Source organism: Microcaecilia unicolor, chromosome 11 (genome assembly GCF_901765095.1).
Source record: "Microcaecilia unicolor chromosome 11, aMicUni1.1, whole genome shotgun sequence".
NCBI lineage: Eukaryota > Metazoa > Chordata > Amphibia > Gymnophiona > Siphonopidae > Microcaecilia > Microcaecilia unicolor.
In genome coordinates, this window is record NC_044041.1 from 78,024,723 (window position 1) to 78,049,576 (window position 24,854).

At 44.6% G+C, this 24,854-nt stretch overlaps 1 protein-coding gene across 4 annotated transcripts in view; it reads right to left on the reverse strand.

The window, feature by feature from the left end:
* The window catches only part of CSNK1G2 (casein kinase 1 gamma 2), a 146,412-nt gene that overhangs the window by 88,591 nt on the left and 32,967 nt on the right, over positions 1–24,854 (reverse strand). For all 4 annotated transcript variants that reach the window (XM_030217723.1, XM_030217722.1, XM_030217725.1 and 1 more), the window contains exon 2: positions 18,620–19,103. In XM_030217723.1, coding sequence (XP_030073583.1) covers positions 18,620–18,806 — 187 coding nt within the window. In that variant the 5' untranslated portion in view covers positions 18,807–19,103. The remainder of the gene's footprint in view (positions 1–18,619; positions 19,104–24,854) is intronic.

Here is a 24,854-nt window from a genome sequence, read left to right on the forward strand (position 1 = left end):
CTAGGAATTACATAATAAATTGTAGTAAATTAAATCAGCCTAGGATTGATAAAAACAAGCATAATCTTTCCATAATATAGGTTCTTGAAAAGTTATTAATTTCTCATGTATCTTCAAACTTTTCCTAACTATTGCTAATGGAAAAGCAAATATTATTACAAGTTCTTCAGGCTCTGGAGTAGTTCATGAAATGAAAATGATCGTACATGCAATGTGGCTACAACAATAAGAGTACTTTAAGAATTTACATGAAAATGTGAATAAAATTCTTGCTTCAACTGGAAGCCAGTGACGATTTTGGAAGTAGCACAATACACTGTCATATTTTCCTAAGGAGAAAATTAAGCAAACCACCAAATTTTGTATTGCCTGCAACTTTTTCAGTATATGTTTAGAATTACCTAAAATAATTGCAGTAGTCTAATTGCAATAATAAGTGCATCCACCTTAGGCAAATTAAACTGTTCCAGCTCTGACAAAAGAGAATATGAAAAGTTTCTGGAGGCCTTTTGGTGCCAGACATAATAGATGGTGCTGCAGGGGGAACCTGAGAAGCTGGTGAGAAAATATTAAGCACCTTTAAACGTTTTGTAATTAACATACTGTATAGTAGAAAGTTTTTTTGAATTGAAGACTTTCTAACAAGGTTCCATGGTTTACTAATGAAATTACATTAATGAAGCAGGAGCTACAAAAAACTGAGCGTGAATGGAGAAAATATCCTTTAAAGGTAACTCAAGTTGCTTATCTTGATAAGATGGATGAATATAGGAATACAACTTAAGGCCAAATGTGAATTTTATGATAACGAGCTTGAACAAGCATCTTCAAGTACAAAGGAGCTTTCTCTTGTAGTTAATAAGCTGGTTAGAGTTGAAGGGAATATATATATGTATCTTTGAATTTTTCTCAAATATCTAGCAATGATCTTGCCGATGGTTTTGTTGGAAAGGTAAAATAGGTAACAGATCACTTTGATCAGTCAAAGGTTATCAATTGAGAGTAATTGTCCTTCAGAATGAATTATGGGTTACTTTTTCTGAGGTTTCCCAGGAAATGATTGAACATATATTCTCTAAGGTAAATAACAGTGTTTGTAAAAATGATATATGTCAACCATCTGTGATTAAGAGGGAGATAACAGTTCCCATGTTTAGGAAAATTACTGATAGATGTTTAGAATTAGGTAAGGTTTTTAAGAGGGCTGTTGTAAGACCATTGAAGAATCCAAAGGTGAATTTGAATTCTGTTGAGAGATATAAGCCGATTTCCTCATTGCTTTTTACGGCAAAGGTAATGGAGAGACTGGTCTAGAAACCAACTGGTGCATTTTTTGGATGTGAATGAGGTTTTAGATTCTAATCAGTTTGTTTTTTTGTTCACATCACAATACCGAGACTTTATTATTGCAATTGATTGATGTTGTGCGTACTGGTTTCAGTAATGGACAGTATTTTTTATTGGTGATTTTAAATGTTTCAGCTGCATTTGACACCATAAATCATACCAGTTTGATAAATAAATTACAATCGATTGGAATAAGTGGTAAAGTATAAAGGTGATATAAATCTTTTTGTTAGAGAACAGAGGTTTTTGTTTTGTACAAGGGAATGATGTATCAGAGTTTAAGTCATTAACAACAGGTGTTCCACAAGGATCCTGTCTGTTTGCTGTCCTTTTTAACATTTTTTTTAATACCTCTGTGACAATTACTGACCTCTTTTGGTGTACAATGTAGACAGTATGCAGATGATATACAATTTCTAGTCCCTTTTGAGAATATACAAAACATTTGATAGACTGAAATTAATTATGTGATCAATTAATTGTTGGATGTCTGCGAACAATCTAAAATTGAATATTAATAAGATGCAAATCTTATTATTGACAACCTATGAATTATCTGATATACCAACAGTGTTTCAGTTTAATAATGAATCTGTCCCTATTGTTCAGGATTTGAGGGACTTAGGCGTGACGCTCGACGAAGGTCTGACTATGAAAGCACGTGTACAAAAGATTAGATATGTTTATTTTATGGGTAAATATCTTTATTAAATTTCAAGACAGAGAAGAAAACATAAAAGGAAAAATTAGGTTCTTACCTTGGTAATTTTCTTTCCTTTAGTCATAGCAGATGAAGCCATTACGTATGGGTTGTGTCCATCAACCAGCAGGGGGAGATAGAGAGCACTCAACTTTTCACAGTGCCTCATGGCCAGCTAGCTCCACTGCCTCTTCAGTATTTGAAGCTTCCAAAGCAGTATGGCAAACCGCAATGGGAATAACATGAACTATCCTCACAGCGAACGATGGCCCCTTAACAAGGGCATGAACTCAAAAAAGGAGGGAATGAACTCATCCTCCTGGAGGGAATAAACTCGTGCTCCACTTTGTATAAACGGAGGGAATACTTGCATCCTCCTGGAGGGAATAAACTCATCCTCCCAAAACATGAACTGGAGGGAATGAACTCATCCTCCTATAACTGTAACAAGAATCCTGAAGACTGTTTTCCGACTCCCCAAGGAAGGAATATAACTTCAGGAAACAAGAACAGCACCTGAAATCAGAATCACTGCAATACAGACAATCATACAGGGAGGGCTCATGGCTTCATCTGCTATGACTAAAGGAAAGAAAATTACCAAGGTAAGAACCTCATTTTCCCTTCCTTGTCATCAAGCAGATGAAGCCATTATGTATGGGATGTAACACAGCAATCCCTAAATAGGGTGGGAACAAGCCACACCACGCGCTAGCACCTGTGCTCCAAAAAGCGTCCCTCTTGGCAGCCACATCCAGCCTGTAATGTCGGGCAAAAGAGAGCTTAGAAGCCCATGTTGCAGCACTGCAAATCTCATAAAGAGATAGTGCTCCAGTTTCCGCCCAGGAAGAGGAAATCGCTCTTGTGGAATGTGCCTTAAAGGCTTCAGGCGTAGCCCGGCCAGACAGCAGATATGTTGAAAAGGTAGCTTCTTTGAGCCAACGGGCAATAGTGGCTTTAGACGCTTAAGACCCTCTGCGAGGTCCTGCAAACAGCACAAAAAGATGATCAGAGGTCCTGAAAGCATTTGTAATTCGCAGATACTGCAACAGAGTCCTGCGCACATCCAAACGGTGCAACTGCCCAAATGAATCTGGAAACTCCTCCTCAACAAAGGAGGGAAGAAAAACAGGCTGGTTTAGGTGAAATGCTGAAACCACCTAAGGCATGAAGGAAGGCACAGTCCGAACCGTGACCCCTGACTCTGAGAATTGCAGAAAAGGGTCTCTACAGGACAGCGCCTGGAGCTCTGACACCCATCTCGCCGAGGTAATGGCCACTAAAAAGACGGCCTTCAGTGTCAAATCTTTCTCTGAAGCACGCCGAAGCGGTTCAAAGGGAGCCCCCTGAAGGGCCTTCAATACTAACCCCAGGTTCCAAGCTGGACAAGGTGTCCGCAGGGGAGGACGGAGCCGAAGCACCCCTCTAAGAAACCGTGCCACATCTGGATGAGCAGCTAAGGACACGCCTTCAACCTTGCCACACAGGGAGGCCAATGCTGCCACTTGCACCCGCAGGGAATTATAGGCCAAGACTTTGTGTACACCATCCTGCAAAAAGTCCAGAATCGGCGAGACAGGAGCCCGCAACGGAGAAAGCGCTCTGGAAACACACCAGACTTCAAACTGGAGCCAAATCCTGGCATAAGCCACGGACGTGGAGCACTTACGGGCCTGCAGGAGAGTGGAAATTACCTTATTTGAGTAGCCTTTATCTCTCAATTGCGCCCTCTCAATCGCCATGCCATAAGACCAAAGCGGCAGGCGTCCTCCATGGCCACCGGCCCCTGTGACAACAGGTGCAGAACCAGAGGTAACGGAAAGGGAGCCTCCAACAGCATCTGTCGGAGGTCCGCATACCAAGGCCTCCAGGGCCAATCCGGGGCGATGAGCACCACTTCTCCTGGATGCAGCCGAATCCGCAGGAGCACTTGCCCTATCAAGGGCCAATGAGGGAAGACATACAGCAAGCCCAGGGGCCAGGGTTGAACCAAGGCATCCAAATGGTGACGGAACCCACGAGGGAGGGAGCGATGCTGGATCTGGTGCTCACAAATGGGGATAGCGTGTCAAATATCCGAGTGGGTGCCCACCTGGGCAGCAGTGACCATCAAACGGTTTGGTTTGATATTACAGCTAAAGTGGAGAGCGGCCACTCAAAACTCAAAGTTCTGGATTTCAAGCGTGCTGACTTTAGTAAAATGGGGGAATACCTGAGGAAGGAGCTGATGGGCTGAGAGGAAATACGAGAAGTGGAAGGACAGTGGTCCAGGCTGAAAGAAGCTATAAATAAGGCCACCAACCTTTATGTAAGGAAAGTAAATAAAAGCAAGAGAAAAAGGAAACCGATATGGTTCTCCAAGCAAGTGGCTGAGAAAATAAAGGCTAAAGAGTTGGCGTTCCAGAAATACACAAAAACTAAAGAAAAGGAACACGAGGAAGAATACAGGATGAAACTGAAAGAAGCCAAGAGAGAGATACGTCTGGCGAAAGCGCAAGCGGAAGAACAAATGGCTAGAAATGTAAGGAGGGGTGACAAAAATTTCTTCAGGTATATAAATGAAAGGAGAATGACTAAAAAGGGAATTGTGAGACTAAAAGATACTGCGAACCGCTATGTGGATAATGATGAAGAAAAAGCAAATTTGCTAAATAGATACTTTTGTTCTGTTTTCACAGAAGAAAATCCTGGAGAAGGACCGCGATGGACTGCAAAAAGTATAAATGAGATTGAGGTGGATAGAGCACCGTTCACGGAAGAGAGTGTGTATGAACAGCTTGAAAAGCTAACGGTGGATAAAGCCATGGGACCGTATGGGATCCACCCCAGGATATTGAGGGAGCTCAGAGAGGTTCTGGCAGGTCCTCTTAAAGATTTGTTTAACATATCCTTGCAGACGGGAAAGGTTCCGAAGGACTGGAGAACGGCGGAGGTGGTCCCTCTTCACAAGAGTGGTGATAGGGAAGAAGCTTGAAACTACACGCAGGTAAGCCTCATTTCGATTATTGGAAAAATAATGGAAGCGATGCTGAAGGAAAGGATAGTGAATTTCCTGGAAGCCAATAAGTTGCAAGATCCGAGACAACATGGTTTTACCAAAGGGAAATCGTGCCAAACGAATCTCATTGAGTTCTTTGATTGGGTGACAGGAGAATTGAATCAGGGACGAGCTATGGACGTAATCTACTTAGATTTCAGCAAAGCTTTTGACACGGTTCCCCACAGGAGGCTTTTAAATAAACTGGAAGGGCTGAAGATAGGACCCGAAGTGGTGAACTGGATTAGGAACTGGTTGACGGACAGAAGCCAGAGGGTGTTGGTGAATGGAATTCGCTCGGAGGAGGGAAAGGTGAGTAGTGGTGTGCCTCAGGGATCGGTGCTGGGACCGATTCTGTTCAATATATATGTGAGTGACATTGCCGAAGGGTTAAGAAGGTAAAGTTTGCCTATTTGCGGATGATACTAAGATCTGCAACAGAGTGGACACCCGGGAGGGAGTGGAAAACATGAAAAAGGATCTGAGGAAGCTAGAAGAATGGTCTAAGGTTTGGCAATTAAAATTCAATGCGAAGAAATGCAAAGTGATGCACTTAGGGAATAGAAACCCTCGGGAGATGTATGTGTTAGGCGGGGAGAATCTGATAGGTACGGACAGGGAGAGGGATCTTGGGGTGATAGTATCTGAGGATCTGAAGGCGATGAAACAGTGTGACAAGGCGGTGGCCGTAGCTAGAAGGTTGTTAGGCTGTATATAGAGAGAGGTGTGACCAGCAGAAGAAAGGAGGTGTTGATGCCCCTGTATAAGTCGTTGGTGAGGCCCCACCTAGAGTATTGTGTTCAGTTTTGGAGGCCGTACCTTGCGAAGGATGTAAAAAGAATTGAAGCAGTGCAAAGAAAAGCTACAAGAATGGTAAGGGATTTGCATTACAAGACGTATGAGGAGAGACTTGATGACCTGAACATGTATACTCTGGAAGAAAGGAGAAACAGGGGTGATATGATACAGACGTTCAAATATTTGAAAAGTATTAATCCGCAAACTTTTCCGGAGGTGCGAAGGCGGTAGAACGAGAGGACATGAAATGAGATTGAAGGGGGGCAGACTCAAGAAAAATGTCAGGAAGTATTTTTTCACGGAGAGAGTAGTGGATGCTTGGAATGCCCTCCGGCGGGAGGTGGTGGAAATGAAAACGGTAACAGAATTCAAACACGCGTGGGATAACCATAAAGGAATCCTATTCAGAAGGAATGGATCCTAAGGAGCTTAGCCGAGATTGGGTGGCAGAGCCAGCCAGTGGTGGGAGGCGAGGATAGTGCTGGGCAGACTTATATGGTCTGTGCCAGAGCCAGTGGTGGGAGGCGGGGCTGGTGGTTGTGAGGCGGGGATAGTGCTGGACAGACTTATACGGTCTGTGCCCTGAAGAGGACAGGTACAAATCAAAGTAGGGTATACACAAAAAGTAGCACATATGAGTTTGTCTTGTTGGGCAGACTGGATGGACCATGCAGGTCTTTTTCTGTTGTCATTTACTATGTTACTATGTAACCCGGCAGAGAGAGGATCCCTCCGTCTGCTGAAGAAGCACGGGACTTTGGCATTGGAACTGGTCGCCATAATATCCATCACTGGCTTGCCCCATTTGGCATATATCTGCAGGAATACATCGTCTGCTAGTTCCCACTCCGCTGGATTGATCTGATGCCTGCTTAGATAGTCGGTTTGCATGTTGCTCTGACCTGCAATGTGAGCTGCTGACAGGAACTGTAGATGCAGCTCGGCCCAGTGGCAAATTTGTTCGGCCTGCGCAGCTAGAGCTCTGCACTGAGTTTCATCTTGTCGATTTATGTAGGCCACTGCTGTCGTGTTGTCTGACATCACTCGGACAGCCAATCCATCCAGGGTCACTTGAAAGGCCAGAAGAACCAGAAACACCGCTTTCAACTCCAGGCGGTTGATAGACCACTCCGACTCGTCGGGCGTCCACAGACCCTGGGCATGCTTCCCCTGGCAATGTGCGCCCCAGCCCTTCAGGATGGCATCTGTCACCACCAGGCACCAATCGGGGAGCGCCAGCGGCATTCCTCGCCACAACATGCTGTCCGAGAGCCACCACTCCATACTGAGGCGGGCCGCAGGGAGCCAAGAAAGTCTGCACTGATAATCCTGAGATACTGGAGACCATCGTTGAAGTAGAGAATACTGTAGAGGTCTCAGGTGCGCTCTCGCCCATGGCACCACTTCCAAGGTGGCCGTCATCGATCCCAACAGCTGGACAATGTCCCAAGCTTGCGGGCGGGGCATCCTCAGGAGCCAGACAGATTCTGAAGCTTGCACCGCCTTTGTTCGAGAAGAAACACATAGCCCGAGGCTGTGTCGAACCTGGCCCCCAAATATTCTAGAGATTGCGAGGGGTCAGGTAACTTTTGGCCATATTGACGACCCAGCCCACAGATTGAAGGACTGAAACCACTCTGGCTGTAGCTAGATGACTCTTTTTCTGAGTCTGCTCTGATGAGCCAGTCGTCTAGGTACGGGTGAACCCGGATACCCTCTCGCCTGAGAAAAGCAGCTACTACCACCATTACCTTGGAGAAGGTTTGGGGAGCTGTGGCGAGGCCAAAAGGCAAGGCCCGAAACTGGAAATGTTTTCCCAACATCGCAAACCGCAGAAACTTCTGGTGCGGGGGCCAAATTGGTATGTTCCTCACTCAGAGGCTATAATTGCCCCATAGCCCTGGCAACCTTCAAAGGTCCCTCGGGGTCAGCCCATTGAGCCGAAATAAGCTCTTGGATGGAGTAATGCAAAGGAAAGACTCGAGCAGGCTTTCTGGTACTAGCCATCCTTGGATTAACCGAGGAGGCTGTGCCACTCCCTGGATCTTCAATCGAGAGGGCTTGTAAGGCATCTGAAATAAGCACTGGCAGCTCCTCGCGGTGGAAAATCCTCACCGCAGACGGATCATCAAGCTCCTGTGGCAATTCTGCACCCGACTGGCTGCTCAGCCCAAGAAGTTCTGCCAGACCCCTCAGAATCCTCATAGCCCGACCACGGGGGGGGGGGGGGGGGGGGGGGGGGGGGGGGGGGGGGGGGTGCGCCACACTCAGAAGGGGATGAGCCAGTCGTCTAGGTACGGGTGAACCCGGATACCCTCTCGCCTGAGAAAAGCAGCTACTACCACCATTACCTTGGAGAAGGTTTGGGGAGCTGTGGCGAGGCCAAAAGGCAAGGCCCGAAACTGGAAATGTTTTCCCAACACCGCAAACCGCAGAAACGTCTGGTGCGGGGGCCAAATTGGTATATGCAAGTAACTTCTTTAAGGTTCAGAGACGTGAGAAACTCTCCTGGCTGTACCGCCGCAATGACGGAGCGCAAGGTTTCCATGTGAAATTGCTGCACTCTTAAGGACTTCAGCTCTTTTAAGTCCAGGATCGGGCGAAAAGACCCGCCTCTTCGTGGCACCACAAAGTAAATGGAGTAGCAGCCTACACCTTGTTCGGCAGGAGGCACTGGGGCCAAAGCCCCTATCTGGCACAGACTGTGAAAAGTCTCCTCTACCACCGCCCGTTTGGCGGCAGAACCGCATCAGGACTCCACAAACACGTCTCTCACCGGGGCATCGAATTCTATTCAGTATCCGTCTCTGATCAGGTCCAAGACCCACTGATCTGCGGAGATTTTGGCCCACTCCTCGAAAAAGAGGGAAAGTCTTCCTCCGATGACAGGAAACGAGGAGGGGGCCGGCGCACCATCATTGAGAGGGTTGCCCCTGAACTCCAGGCCTAGAACCGGCAGCTGCGGAACGTTTGTCCGAGCGAAAGGAGTTTCTCTGCTGAAAGCAGGCACGAGAAGTGAACCCAGCAGCACGCCCCGGGCGGTACCTTCTAGCTTCATGGAAGCGAGGTCTGAAGAGGAGCGGACCGCCTGACCCTTAGAGGAAGGCTTCGGCCTATCTTCGGGCAAGCGCTGATGTTTGGAATCCCCCAGGCCTTTAACAATGTTTTCCAGCTCCTCACCAAACAGGAGAAGGCCTTGAAAGGGCAACTTCACCAACCTTTGCTTAGAGGCCATGTCTGCCGCCCAATGTCGTAGCCAAAGAGTGCGGCGAGCCACCACTGCTACAGCCATTTGTTTAGCCGAAGCTCTGACCATATCATAAAGGGCGTCAGCCAAAAAGGACAAGGCCAACTCCAGCCGCGGAGCCACTTCAGATAAGGTCTCCGCTCCATCACCGGGCTGTTCCACTGCCTGCTGTAACCAAGCCAGGCAGGCTCTAGCAGCATAACAACTGCATGCAGACGCCCGAACAGTGAGACCTGCCAAATCAAAGGACCGTTTCAGAGCTGAATCAAGCCTGCAGTCTTGAATATCCTTCAGGGCAACACCTCCTTCAACAGGGAGGGTAGTTCTCTTTGTCACAGCCATGACCAGGGCATCCACTTTAGGCATTGCAAAGCGAGCCAAATGTTCCTCACTCAGAGGGTATAATTGCCCCTTAGCCCTGGCAACCTTCAAAGGTTCCTCGGGGTCAGCCCATTGAGCCGAAATAAGCTCTTGGATGGAGTCATGCAAAGGAAAGGCTCGAGCAGGCTTTCTAGTACTAGCCATCCTTGGATTAACAGAGGAGGCTGTGCCACTCCCTGGATCTTCAATCGAGAGGGCTTGTAAGGCATCTGAAATAAGCGCTGGAAGCTCCTCGCAGTGGAAAATCCTCACCGCAGACAGACCATCAAGATCCTGTGGCAATTCTGCACCCGACTCTTGCTCCTCAGACCAAGGAGCTCTGCCAGACCCCTCAGAATCCTCATAGCCAGACCCCTCAGAATCTTCATAGCCCGACCTCAGGGGGGGAAAAGGGGGGTGCGCCACACTCAGAAAGGGAATTAGCCCTTCTGCGTTTATCAGGAGGATAAGAAACAGGCAAAGCCAACTCCAAAAGGCCAGGATCCACTGGGGGGGGGGGGTAGGCAGAGGTTCCGAAGATCCCTGTGGAAGACTCTTTTAAGCATAATAAGTACATAAGTACATAAGTAGTGCCATACTGGGAAAGACCAAAGGTCCATCTAGCCCAGCATCCTGTCACCGACAGTGGCCAATCCAGGTCAAGGGCACCTGGCACGCTCCCCAAACGTAAAAACATTCCAGACAAGTTATACCTAAAAATGCGGAATTTTTCCAAGTCCATTTAATAGCGGTCTATGGACTTGTCCTTTAGGAATCTATCTAACCCCTTTTTAAACTCCGTCAAGCTAACCGCCCGTACCACGTTCTCCGGAAACGAATTCCAGAGTCTAATTACACGTTGGGTGAAGAAAAATTCTCTCTGATTCGTTTTAAATTTACCACACTGTAGCTTCAACTCATGCCCTCTAGTCCTAGTATTTTTGGATAGCGTGAACAGTCGCTTCACATCCACCCGATCCATTCCACTCATTATTTTATACACTTCTATCATATCTCCCCTCAGCCGTCTCTTCTCCAAGCTGAAAAGCCCTAGCCTTCTCAGCCTCTCTTCATAGGAAAGTCGTCCCATCCCCACTATCATTTTCGTCGCCCTTCGCTGTACCTTTTCCAATTCTACTATATCTTTTTTGAGATACGGAGACCAGTACTGAACACAATACTCCAGGTGCGGTCGCACCATGGAGCGATACAACGGCATTATAACATCCGCACACCTGGACTCCATACCCTTCCTAATAACACCCAACATTCTATTCGCTTTCCTAGCCGCAGCAGCACACTGAGCAGAAGGTTTCAGCGTATCATCGACGCCGACACCCAGATCCCTTTCTTGATCCGTAACTCCTAACGTGGAACCTTGCAAGACGTAGCTATAATTCGGGTTCCTCTTACCCACATGCATCACTTTGCACTTGTCAACATTGAACTTCATCTGCCACTTGCACGCCCATTCTCCCAGTCTCGCAAGGTCCTTATGCAGCATTAAAACAAAATCAGGGGAGAAAACCGCTCCCTGACCGCCTGGATCCTGCCCATGGCTATCAGCTCTATTATAAGCCTCACTCAGAGGGCCCCCCCCCCCCCGGATTCAGGGCTCTCCGTCGCAATGGAGGCCGCGCCATGTGGAAAATCCAAAATGGCGTCCGCTGCCAGCTCAGAGCGCGAAAGATCGCTGCTCGTCATGCTCGGGCCGGCTCTACCGTCTGTATAGCACGATTTACAGAGCCCCGCTGCTGATTTGCGCTTGCCACATTTAGAACAGTGCTTTACAGTCTCCGCAGTCATCGCCGAAAATGGTGGTAAAATTCAAAATGGCGGTTCGAGCCAAAAACGTCCCGATCGCGGGCCCACCCCGGAGGAGTCAGAAAACACTCTTACCTCACTAGACCGAGTATCACAGCTCCGGTCCTGCAGAAGAATCTCAAGAAAAACCTCTTTTCCAAGATCGCTGCGCTAAAGCGCAAACCGACTTTTTTTTATATTTTTTTTTTAACACTGTGAGGAAAGCAGAGGCAAAAGAGGTAAATAAATTCACTCCGGAGGCTCAGATAAGTGGGAAAGGCGAACCAATGTGCCTGCATCCACTGAGTGGGAAAAGACAGGGAAAAGCAAGCTAGTATGTCCACATCCACGGGGGCATGGGTAAGGCAGGGAAAGGGCTGACCTATGTGCCTTCAAAGTGAAGCTGCTATAGCCTCTAACACCCCGGCTAACAACTGGCAAGCCAGGAGCCACCCCCAGGCAGATTTTTGATGGAGCTCAAAGAAGCTGCAGCCATCCTGCTTAGGGAGATAGAGAATACTGAAGAGGCAGTGGAGCTAGCTGGCCATGAGGCACTGTGAAAAGTTGAGTGCTCTCTATCTCCCCCTGCTGGTTGATGGACACAACCCATACGTAATGGCTTCATCTGCTTGATGACAAGGAAACAGGAGATATACCAAACATCAATATACCTATCCAACATCCCCCCCCCCCCCCCAGCCTATACCCCAATCCACCCCTAAACTCTTCCCTCTGAAGTCCCCTTCCCCCACAGCCATCAGAAATAAGAACAAGCTCCATCATATGCAAAAATGGTGGACACTCAACACAGAATAAACAAGCACAATTAAACCTCTAATGTATTAAGGAGTGCAGAATGCACCCATGTGGACAAGGTAGCTAAGTAGGTTGACCAGGTGCGCAGAACTTCATACGCACTCGTCTCAATCTAATGTTCACAGATAAACATTTCATATTCAGCAATTCATACATCTGATTCCGCCATAGAAACATTTTAAATTGTGAGTAGTGAGAAGACTGAAGAAACAGCATAATTTTAGAACTGTTATGCAAAATTTAATTATTCCCTGTTTTGATTATGCTAGTATGTTATTGTTACAACTTCAGAGGACTCAGATTAAAGCATTACAAATAGCACAGAACTCAGTGGCTAGGGTTCTGACAGAGACCAGTTGCTTTGAACATATTACTCCTGTATTGAAAAGTTTACATTGATTGCCCACTGAGTACAGGATCCAGTTTAAAAGTCTTTGTTTGGTTTTTAAAATATTAATACAATAAATCTCAAAGATACTGGCACCTAGGCTTTATATTTATCAGCCGAATCGATTGTTACTATCAAATTACTTGATAGTCCATCTCATCGTGTTATAACGGTCTGATGAGTATAAAAATAAGATATTTTATACTGCAGGACCAGTATATTGCAATAAGATGCCTCTCAGAATCAGGATTAGAGAGTTCAAAAGGGAGCTTAAAACATTTAAATTTATGCAGGCTTTCAGCTGGGGTAATGAATGACAGAGATTATTTTTAATGTGTTGATTTGTTTTATCTGTTACTAGTGAAAAAGGCCCATTTCTGAGACCAATGAAACGGGCGCTAGCAAGGTTTTCATCGTAGTGTGTATGTTTGAGAGTGTGTGTGTGAGAGTGACTGTGTGAGAGAGAGAGACAGAGTGAATGTGCGAGTGTGTGTGTGTGTGTGACAGAGTGAGGCTGTCTGTGTGAGAGTGAGAATGAGAGTGTGTGTGTGAGAAAGAATGAGAGTGTGCGGCAGGGCCCCCCCCCCCCCTCTGTCTCCTGCCCCCGTCTTCCCTCTCCCCCTTCCTTCCCCTCCCCCTCCCAGCTTCAGGGTCGTGGCCCCCCCCTCCCTCCGCCTTTCAGGGTCGTGGCCCTCTCTCCCACTGCCTCGTTCAAGCTGCCTCCCTCCCTCCCACATTCTGGCTGGCTGGCTCCCTCCCTCCGACATTCAGGCTGGCTGCCTGCCTTGTGACATAGAGTGAGGCTGTCTGTGTGAGTGTGTGTGTGAGAATGAATGAGAGTGTGCAGCAGGGGCCCCCCCCCCCCTCTGTCTCCCGCCCCCTGTCTTCCCTCTCCCCCTCCCTCCGTCTTTCAGGGTCGTGGCCCTCTCTCCCACTGCCTCATTCAAGCTGCCTCCCTCCCACGTTCTGGCTGGCTGGCTGGCTCCCTCCCTCAGACGTTCAGTCTGGCTGCCTGCCTGCCTCCCACGTTCAGGCAGGCTCGCTCCCTTCCTCCGAAGTGTCAGTGCTCCGCCCTCGTTGTCATCGCGTTGTGACGCGAGGGCGGGGCGATGGTAGTCCTCCCTTTCTTGCGTCTGACATCCCTTTTTTTCGCGTAGGGTGGGCGATGCTATTCGTTGAGTGTAAGTGCTCCGCCCTCGACGTCATCACGTTGTGACGCGAGGGCGGGGCATACACTCATGGAGCAGCATCGATCTACACCGCCTCATTTTTAGAACGTTTGGAAAAGTGAGGCTTCACTAGAACGTTGGAGGTGCATTTTATATAGAGAGATATGTGGAATTATATTGTGTGGTTTATTTTTACATTATATTACATATGTACTTATGTGATCCGCTAAGAACTATGGATTAAGCGGAATAGAGGGTTTTTAAACAAAGCCAACTCCTCTTTAATGAATCGCTTTGCAGCTGTGGGGTTATCCACTTCTATACCAGGAACTTCTGCCTCAAGCTAACCCCTGAGAAACAGAATGGTCTAAAAGGATGGACAAACCCCCTTCTGACCCCATGAGGAGATGGAGGGGACATTTCATCAACTTCCCTAAATATCTACTTTCCTCTTAAAAGGGTGTTCTTCAGGCTGAATCTGAAAGGGAAGTGGGTTCAGAAACATTTTGTGAACATTTTAACATATGCCTGGAGCAGGAGGAGGATAAATTCCAACAAAAAAGGCACAGAAGAACTATGCTGAGAGATGTATAAAGGCTCACAAACACTTGGCATAAGCGGCAAAACAAGTGAAGCTGAATTCAAGATGGCTGTGGCTGCCACAGCTAAGCCCGCCAAAACCCGCAGGTAGACTATCCTGCAATATACTAGAGCCCGTGAGGCATCCAAAAGAGGTTCAATTTGGCTGTTCGAGGACTTAAAACAGAGTGCACTGCCCTGACGCTGTAACCCGACACCCCCGACGCTGTAACTCAACTCCCATACAAGGAACAGCACTTCACAAGTTCAGCCATTATTTAACGGAGAACGAGAAATACTCAAATTTCAGCACAGGAACTGCCTGTCTGTTTAGCTCAGAGGCAATTCAGAGACAAGCTTCCCCAAAAAAGCAGAGAAAATCTTTGCCAGAAATCTTTTTTTTTTTTTTTTGTTCGTTTGTTTTTTTAAGGAGGCAGGAGAAATATTTGGGGAAGAAAATAGAAGCAGAGTAGTGGTAGTGAGGAAGGGAGGGGGGGACCTGGCACCACCAAATTTATAAAATAAGCAAAAAGGAAGAGACCTGACGTAGTTTCAAAAACCATGGGGATCCTCTGCCAGGTGAAACGAAACAAGCAAAAAAGAGGAGCAGACCTCATGTTTGCACCTTAAGCTTTCCAGAATCTCAACCCAACTCAACTGAACCTTTTAGGAAAGGCCAGGAGACCACCATAGAAATGGACACAGAGCTGCACACGAGCTGCTTTCTGCCTGCTAGCGATATAGAATACTGGCTGAGTTAGGCTGCACAGTACCCTATAAAAGCAAAGCTCATTAGTGCTCTCTATCTCCACCTGCTGGCAGATGGGCATAACCCATTAGTCTGGACTGATCCTTTGGTGAGTAATGGAAGTATAATTTATGTAGCACTGTAGCTTTAAGTGTAACTTCTTTGGTAACATACTGCCTGCAATTTGGGGATCTTAACTTTTTTTTTTTTTTTTTTTTTTTGGGGGGGGGGGGTCCTGCACCTCTTTACCTGTCAGACCCTCACATCCCTTTCCTAACTGCATATCCATTAGTAACTACTGCCAGCTGCATATGTCACTAGGACTCCCCCCCCCCCCCCCCCCAAAAAAGAAAAAGTTAAGATCCCCAATATACATGAAAAAACACCCCATCTATGTCAAGTTGATAAATTCCACCAGCTAAAGAGAGAAGGGAGGCACACTGCAGAGTTGGCAGCACATAACATTTTTTTCCAGTTCTGCAATTAAAAAAGTCAGAGCTAAGAAATGGTTTGCCTGGCACCACAGAGTCTGCAGCTATGGGGAGAGCTAGCATTAAGCAGCTAACACAAACCAAAATCTTGATTGTATAAGGATTTAGGAAGTCTTCCTCTCAAGATTTAGGCATTGTTCCTACAGGCAACAGACACCAACTTGGTGTGGGATGGATCAAAAATGAGAAAAAGTGATAAAAATGAGTCCAAGATTTAAAGAGAAGAAAAGATGGAAAGAAGCAGAGAAATGTTAATTATCAGGAGACAACTGAAGGGAGGGGATGAAAATAAGAATTATGACATGGGGTGGGGGGGTGGTGTTCAGAGTATAATAAATAGAGAATAAAAAGAAAAAGCAGCAAGAAAGGAGGAGAAACAGGATAAATAAGGAAAAGAAAGGGCATGAGAACAGAATGAACTGGTGGCAGATATGGGGTGGGGTCTGCTCTATTTCTTAACCAGAAAAAGCTTAACTGAGTTAATGCAATAACAGGTCACTCAAAGAGATGCAGATTTTGGTTCACATTTATACAATACTTCACGGAAAAAGGAGGGCTGTGGAGGAGGCGGCGCTCCTGCCAATTGATCAGAAAAATGCAACAGAACTAATCTCACTCCTGACATTCAATGTAAAATGGCAGGAGTGAAGTGAGTTCTGTTGCACTGTGACTGCTGGCCCTTATACCTTGAAGGAGCAACAGTGAAACGGGTGCCTGTCAGGATTCAGTGGTTCCAGATAAGTGTCACTACAACTATTTTTCTCAGCTGCCATTATAAGGTTATAATTTAAGAATGAATAAAGTGCTGATAAGAGACTTTTGTATCCTTTTGAAACAATTTTTGCACTAAAATTTGATTAAAAAAAAAAAACCAAACCCAGCGTCTTTTGAAGATAAAGATGGAGGAAGTTTTTGGTCAATGATTGAAATGGTCACTTTAAGATTTGTGCTCTGACCCGTTTTTATTGGAAAGGGCTGAATTATCTAGTGATGACTGGAGACCTTTTCCTCCTACCGCAAGTGGTAGAACTAATTTTGCCTATTTTGGTGATGTGTTCAGATTACTGAAGTGTGGACATTGGAATTAAGTATTCTTAAACCCAAAAGAGAAGCACATATCCTTGTCGCTGCTTAGCTTTTCAAATTTTCTTTTGGTGTCAATGTGTGGTTTCACTTTTGGGTTTGCTCAGACTCATACACATTTCTTTCCCCAGTACTGGCACTTACAGGCTTGCATGGGTTTCCTTCCACTTCCAAAAAAAAAAAACCTTGCAGGTTTTAAACTGAAAATCAAAAGAAATCCTCTCTTTAGCCCCCCCCCCCCCCCCCACCAAATGCCAAATCCAAGCTGGCAGTAGGTTTCAAACGGTAGGAGATGGGTTTTTTTGTGCACTGTTCTCTGAGCATCGAGAGGGCATAGCAAATAACCTCCGTTCAAGTACATTTAGATACAATTTGCGGCTATCTCTGGTGCAGAGATTGTTGCCTGTCCTAAAGCCCTTTGAGCATTCTGTGTAGATTAACGCTGGTGCTAGTCCTGCGCTAATTGGCTCTAATACTGGTATTAGGTTCTGAACATCAACCCATAAGTCAGGTAGGAAGTTAGGCCACAGGTCACAACTGCAAGTATAAATTTCCTTTAGTTAGGGAGGTTCTATAGGTTCTACACCTATAGTCACAACCAGTGTTCAACTTTACTGTATATGGAATATCAATGATAAAAGCATATGATGTGCCATACTGGGCACAAGCAGCTAAGCATCCTAAATAGCAGGATCCCCTGAAGTAGATCCATTTCTTATTGCTCATACCCAATATACAAAAACAGGGTAAATACATTCCAATATAGTTGTATCAATTGTTCCAAAAAACTATATCAATTACAACTATAATTCATCACAAATATTTTTATTATATCTCATATTAAATGTTTAAAAATGTTTTAATATTAAAACCCAATATTGTTAAATAACCAACAAACAAATCACACTATTTATACTATCCATCACTCACCATTCCCACATAAATTTTTTATAACATTCTTGCTGATTGAATCTTTGGGTCAAGCCCGACATGAGGGTCAAGCTGGATGTGATAATTTTTGTATCTTGGAGAAACTTTTGAACAACATTGGTTGTATCCAGGTTGACTTGGCGTTTGTAACATCATATGGAGTGTGAAGATTCAATCAGCAAGAACGTGTATTCTGAGCCATAGATTAACTGAAGTTCACAGCGTCTTAACTTGGAGCACGGCATGATTTGGGAACACAAATTAAGACCTTTTGATAGGATGCTATCCTTACAGTCAATTTTTACCTGACTATTGACTACCATGCTGGAGGACTGCTAAGTTCAAAAACATTTTAATCTCTGTTACTAGCCACGCTATACGCCATGGGATAAACTGTATTGGTTTCATGGTTTCTTTCAATGACAATATGTTACAATAACTTATGTGGGAATGGTGAGTGATAGTATGAATGGTGTGATTTGTTTGTTGATGTTATTTATCAGTATTGGTTTTTAATATTAAAACATTTTGGACCATTTAATATGAGCGATAATAAAATATTGTTTATACCCAGAGATAAGCTGGGTCTTTCTTAAGCATGCATGGCTAATATTGATTACTAGGTCATTAAAATCTTGCAAAAAGAAAAAAAAGCTTCCTGTAAAATGACATTTTGATAATTTGTTTTTTACCATTAGGAAAGCCATGCTTCTCCTCTCCTGTCAGAATAGAAATCACCTGTAATAAATTTAACAAATATGGCTGCGTTTTGGAGAGAATGTTTTCCCATTCTACCTCCTTCTTCTAACTGATAGTTATTGGAATATAATGCCCCAATAGGCCATATTAGGCTTTTTTTTTTTTTATGGGGGGGGGGGAGAGAGAGACAACACCATCATTTCATTCTACTTAGACTTAAAACCACATATGTCCCCCACCCCCCAGTAATACTTTACTTTATGCTGTGTCTAGTTTGGTGATCAGAATTATCTTTCTTCCTAAAGGTATCCTGGACTGTAAAACAAAAGCTCCTGTAAGAGAAAGTCTCTCATCACCACAATGCCTGTTCCTGATAAAATGCACACCAATGCAGTTCTGCAAGTACATCAGATAAATGCCTCACCTAGACGGAGCTCTCCGAAGTTTCCACAGCCAATCTTCTTCCCAACCCGGAAGTTAGGACCCACCATTAAGACTCCAGAATTGGTCCCAGCACTGCGGCTGCCATGTGTGCTCCTTCCCCCAGCTGTCTTGGACATCCTTTTACCGTCCTCAGTCTCCCCTTTCCCTCCTCTCTTATCAAAATCCATAAGTTTGTGATACCCTGGCTTCTCCACGGTTACACCACTGCCATAAAATCCCAAAGCCACCGAAATGGAAAACAACGGTTGTTGTGATCTGTCAGTACATCATCATGGTTTAAAGGAGGAGGTTGGGGGAGGGGAGGGAGTGGTGTAACACCTCCCGCAAAATTCTCAGCTACTGCAATGTCACCGTTTCTGTGCACTCTTCTGGGACTCCCATGTTCCTCGCCTTTGGATTACTTTTCGGTGAAGAACACATTCTTCTTAAAGGCTTCTTCCAAAGTTAAAACCTTTGGTTTGAAGCTGGGGAGGGAAAAAAAGGAAAAAAGGGAATTACTAAACAAGCAGCAAACTTTGCTACAATAAGCCTCCGCAGCACCATCTAATGACCCAAGAATATCAACAAAATAAAGAATGGATCATAATTATTCTTTGAAAGATAAACTGAATGTGTGACTGGTTATGCCAAATTTTACAGGACCGAGAGCTGGATACTTAATAAGTAGCATCACTACCCACAAGCTTCAAATTTGTGCCAAGGAATTATTATACAGTGCTGGGGTGAAAAGTGGTGTCATGGGCTTCCGAGGCTCATCTATAAAATTTAGAATTTCTCTGAATGAAAAACCCCTAACATCCAGAATTACAACTGCCGGGCATAGTCCATGTAAAGCCAAATGCCTTTGGGACAAACAGCAGGAGATTAAAATAAGGGCTCTGCTAAAATTTGCAAGCACTAACACTTAAAAACAAAAAAACCCCCAAAACATTTAGGAGGTTATTTACAAAGTGGCAGTAAGCCCAGCTAGAGGCTTACCACTTGCAAATCCAGACCTACCACTGGCCCAATGAAGACACTGGCGGTAGTTCACGCTGGAGCACACGCGCCATTTCCAGCACTCTGGAAATTTTTTTCTGTAGCGCAGCGCTAACCCAGCGGTAATCGGGCAGTGCAGTTACCGCTGGGTTACCGCAGGAGTCCTTACTGCCACCTCAATGGGTGGCAGTAAGTGCTCTTCACCGAATGGTGACACGGTAAGGGTTATCTTACTGCATGGCCATTTTTGGGGGGCATTTAACCCACTGCGATAAAAAGGGCCCTGGCATATGGGAAAAGCAGCCCCCACTGCTACCGCAGTATAGTAAAAGGAATCCTTAGCCTCGTAAGAATCAGAATCCTTCATAAAGACACATCACTTGACCTATTTAAAGGTCATTGTTCTGAGTTCTGTAAATTATTTCCAAGAACTTCTGCATCATTAAAGAATTTTGTCCAGAGTAACACATTAACCATTTCCCCCCCAACATTCTGAGTTCACACAAGTGCAAATGGATCAGTAAGGCCTAAATCTACTACTTATACTTTCTTGGCACTTTCTGTAAACCAGCAGACACTGAGGACAGTTTCCAATAAACCCTTCTGCTAGGTCTCTGTATTGTAAGGGGAATGTCAGACAGCCTGGCATGTTTCTGTATGCTGGTTTTGTGCAGTCAGGTGAGTCCTCTGGGTTGGGCACTACCAGCTGTGCCCCCCCATAGGAGTGCCAGAGCATCAGAAAATAACAGCAGCAACCCTCAGCACATTGGGAAATGCATGTATAACTTTTTACAGCAAGCATGCCCAAGCACTACATGGAGAAATCACTCGAGAAAAATTGTCTTCTCTGGTAAAAGGACTATTATACAAGTTTACAGTTCTAAAAAACAAAAACAAAAATAAAAAACAGACAGGCTAGCAGAAAAATGAACTTTTTGCAACCAGCATATTATAATATAACAGAAAATGCAGTTTTGCTATCCCTACAAGTGAATCAGGAACCAAGAGAGCTAATAATCACCTTGGCTTATTCTTAGCTGCAGTCCTCTGTGGAATTCAAGGAAACAAACAGACTTGTAAGTAATCCTCCTGCTCTGTGGGTTTTAATGTTCTCGCCTCCTGTACTTTTAATGATCAGAGGGGAAATCCTGGGGGACTCATCACTAGGTTCCTTTCTTTCACAATCTATATTTACAATGCTTTCTACTGCAGCAAGATGCAGAGAGACTGGCATGCCATTTGTATAGCGAGCTGATGGACAGGCATGTACGTCACCAAGCCACCAGTACAAATGGCAGCAGCCAGAAAACCCTCAACCATTTTATCTCTCTCCTTGATCTCACCTGGAACAAGACTGAGGCACAACTGCAGGTCTGACCTCTACTTCTACACATTTCAGAAAAGCATTAAAAATTTACTACAGAAAAATGTTAAGGGTAAAAGAATTATCTTGTAAACTTAAAGCTCACAATGAATGAACGGGTCACAAAAATATTTGGATAAACTGTAAGAGATGGTGGAACAAGGGCAAGGCTGAGAGAAAATTTACTCCACCACAATTTGTGTACCTGATGTACAGATAAAAAGAGGCAGCACATGGCATTTTTCATTAAAAAGTAAAAATTAAAAAAAATGTTTAAAATGGAAAACATCACTTCTTGGGTAAGCAGTCTCTCCCCTCAAAATCTCATTATGACAGCAATAATTTGCTAGCACTTTAAAATCTCAAAAATCACTGCTCTGTGTTTCAAAAAAACAATACCTTGTAATCTGAAGTCTTGGGTGCTACCTTGAAATCCTAAACAGTGGTTGAACTCTAAAGATCAGTGCTTCTGTCAACCCCTTGAAACCTTGCCCATCAAACAAATAATCCCCCTACAACATGCTGGATGAGAAGGAAGAGACTGTCCTGCAGAAACAGCATTTCATTTACAAATAAAGCTGCAGGACGCAAGGGATGAAAAAGAACTTTTCAGCACACACACACTTCCCAAAATAGAACTTTCCCACATATACCAATATTCCTATTCTCCCACAGCCAAGCTCACTCCATCCAGAGCAGTGCTGGCTGACTTGCATCACCTCTGCTATGAATTAGCCAAATCATTTTTTCTGGTTTTCCATTATACTGCACTGTAGAGACTTACAACTGATAGGAAGAAAAGTCGTCACAGGTTTGGTAAACAGGGGAGAGGGAGCATCCTTGGCTTCAATATGAGAAGAACTAGTAACTAATAGACGTGGTTTTTTTTAATAGATGAAAACAATAACATCCTACTTGCCTCTTCTGAAAGCACAGATCTCTTATCCTTTTCATTCTTGCTGAAAAGGTGTCATGGTGGCTTTTCATTTCTGTTTGAAAATCTGTACACACTACTCTGTCCTCTACCTGTTTACACCATTCTTTTAATTTATATAAGGGCTTTATTTTCCCCCTAAAGCTGTGTTATTTGCAAGATTTTTTCCCTAATTTTCCCCACACACTAGCAGGCTCAATGTGGCTTACAAGACACCGTACTGGTGAACGCCAAGTACGGCAGGTGTTTAGCAAATACAATTAGAAATAGACACTAACATGTGTCTAACATAGCTTAAAAACGCTTACTGCGGGATGTGCTCAGGCGTCCTGTGGTTAAGTGCCAAATGTGCGTGCACTAACCACGCATTAAAAATATTTTTTTTTAAATTGGGGGTGGGGGGGGGGGAGGGAAGAGAAGCTGGAGGCGGAGAGTGGGCATTCTTCTGCAGCTTCATTACCGCACGTTAATTGGTTGGTGCAAGAATAACACATGAGCCCTTACCACCTACAAAATGGGTGATGGCAAGTGCACAAGCAAGATTTGTTTTTAACGGCTGCGCATTAATGGCCACAAATATAGAAAGACCATTTTTATGGTTGCAGTAAAAATGGCCTTAGTGCATGGGAAAAAAAAAAAGAGCACACTAAGGCCACTTTTTAAACACAGCTTAGTAAAAGGACCCCACAGATATTATCGATTATGTGCTTGTTAATTCACTGTAAACTGCCTTGATATGGAAATGCAAGGAGCACACCAAATTCAATAAATTTGACTGTGCATTTCTGTAACTTATCATGAGAAAAATTCTATACCTTCCCGAAATGTGAAAGGGCTTAAAGTAGATAGGGCTGAGCTACCTGTACAGCTTGAAGACTTGAGGAGCAAATAAGAGGGGAAGAGGAACTGCAAGAACTTCCACTGAAAAACAGAAATACAATAGGAAGCTATTTTAAAGCTGCCTTCGCACTGTATGAGACAATTGTGCATAAGACAATTAATGGAAGTCTGATTTGTTTTTACTTTATAACCCCCTGGGAAAAACCAAGCTAGGAAGAGTTAAAAATGATCTCACATGCATGGAACCTGGTTGGTTTATATTTGTTATGTCCTCACACTCACAGGCACTGCAATAGGATCAGAAGACATTCCAGGTCCACTGCCTGGTAGGAAGGTGCATTTTTTTTGAATTACTGTTTTAAACTGTGCCACTATTAAAAAATGATTCATGAAAGGAAATGAAAAGTTTCTGTCTGCATATCACTAACTTGCGATTCGTAGCAGAGCTTCCCTCAAGGCATTCAGGAATAATCACTTTATGAAAAAATTAACATAGCACTCATCCGAGCAAGCCTTCTCTCAGCAGTTTACAATAAACTTTTCATAATTGCATTTATAGTCCAACAATACACAGAACAAAGACAGATTCCACACCACAGACAAAAAGAAATGTTGGATGTAGGTGGCTAAGTTTGTGTGATATAATGTGGCCAGTTTTTAAATCTGGTAGATAGTCCAATGGGACTACCAAGTCTGGCATCCCTTCTGTGCCTACTGAGAGAATACTACTCTTTGCAAGGCATACTTTTAAAATACACAGAAAGCGCTGCTTTCTTTCAAAGCCACATCCCCTAGCCCCTGGGATTCAGAGACACCTGCAGCCCCTCTTCTTTGCATTACAATGGATTACTGAGTTTGAAGATGAAAGCCTTGCATAGTAATCCAATACCAACCCCAGTCAGCAGAAACATCTGGATCACAAGAGATATGATGCTTCCTGCTCTTTAAAGCTTGTATTTAGAAACAGAGAGAAACCTTTGAAACACAGAAAGCACAACAGGCACCTTACTGATGCCACTGCCTGACAAAAATACTTGGCACGCAGATCTGCAGCCAGATAACAAAACAAAACAAAAAAAAAACCCCATCAAACTACACACCTGAAAAATAAAAAATGGAATTATAAGCAGGCAATGGAGTGGAGGAGTGGCCTAGTGGTTAGGGTGGTGCAGTGGCCTAGCCACAGGCACTTAGGGCTCAGGCCCATCGAACAGTAGCACATGGTAATGAAAATGCTGCTCTCCACAATACTGGCACCTTCGCATGCTCAGTTTTCAGTGCATGCCTGCTGCAGACTACCAAGGTGGAGACTGGAGAGAAGCATTTTCTCACCAGCTGAGATATATGTTTTTGATGTGGGGGTGTGGGAGAGAACATTTGGTGCCCACCCACTTCTTGCCTAGGTCCACCCAAAATCTGCTGTCTGGCTACGCCCCTGGGGTGGTGGACTTTGGTCCTGGGGAACTGAGTTCGATTCCCACTTCAGGCACAGGCAGCTCCTTGTGACTCTGGGCAAGTCACTTAACCCTCCATTGCCCCATGTAAGCCACATTGAGCCTGCCATGAGTGGGAAAGCGCGGGGTACAAATGTAACAAAAAAACAAACTATAAAAAGGTAGTTGCAAACTTACAGCACTCATTAAGATAAAACAAAATACACTCAAGGTTCACTGATTTGGACCAAAATAAAAAACTCTGATCTCTTGAAACTATTCTTGCAATTCATCAGATCCTAAGGTGGAGCTTAGAAGGACTGGGGAAAGCTCTTGCACAGTATCTTGATAATTCTCATTTTGCTCTAGTAAAACATATCACATCTTGCAAAAAATCTGTCTCTCTCCTGAATTAATATGGCTACCAGACCTCTGTGCTACTTCAGTTAAAAGTTTGTTGTTTTCTACAACAATGTGGGCTCATTTTGTAGGTATCTGACACTTTCAGCACACTAGTCTGACACTTTCAGCACACTAGTCTTGCAGAGTATAGCACAATTTGATAGTTGTTATGGAAAACAGCACTACTCCAAGAGTGTTAAAGCTCTTTTTTTTCAACCTCCTCCTCTCTTCCCTCCCTGCAAAATAAATACATACATCACTTTGT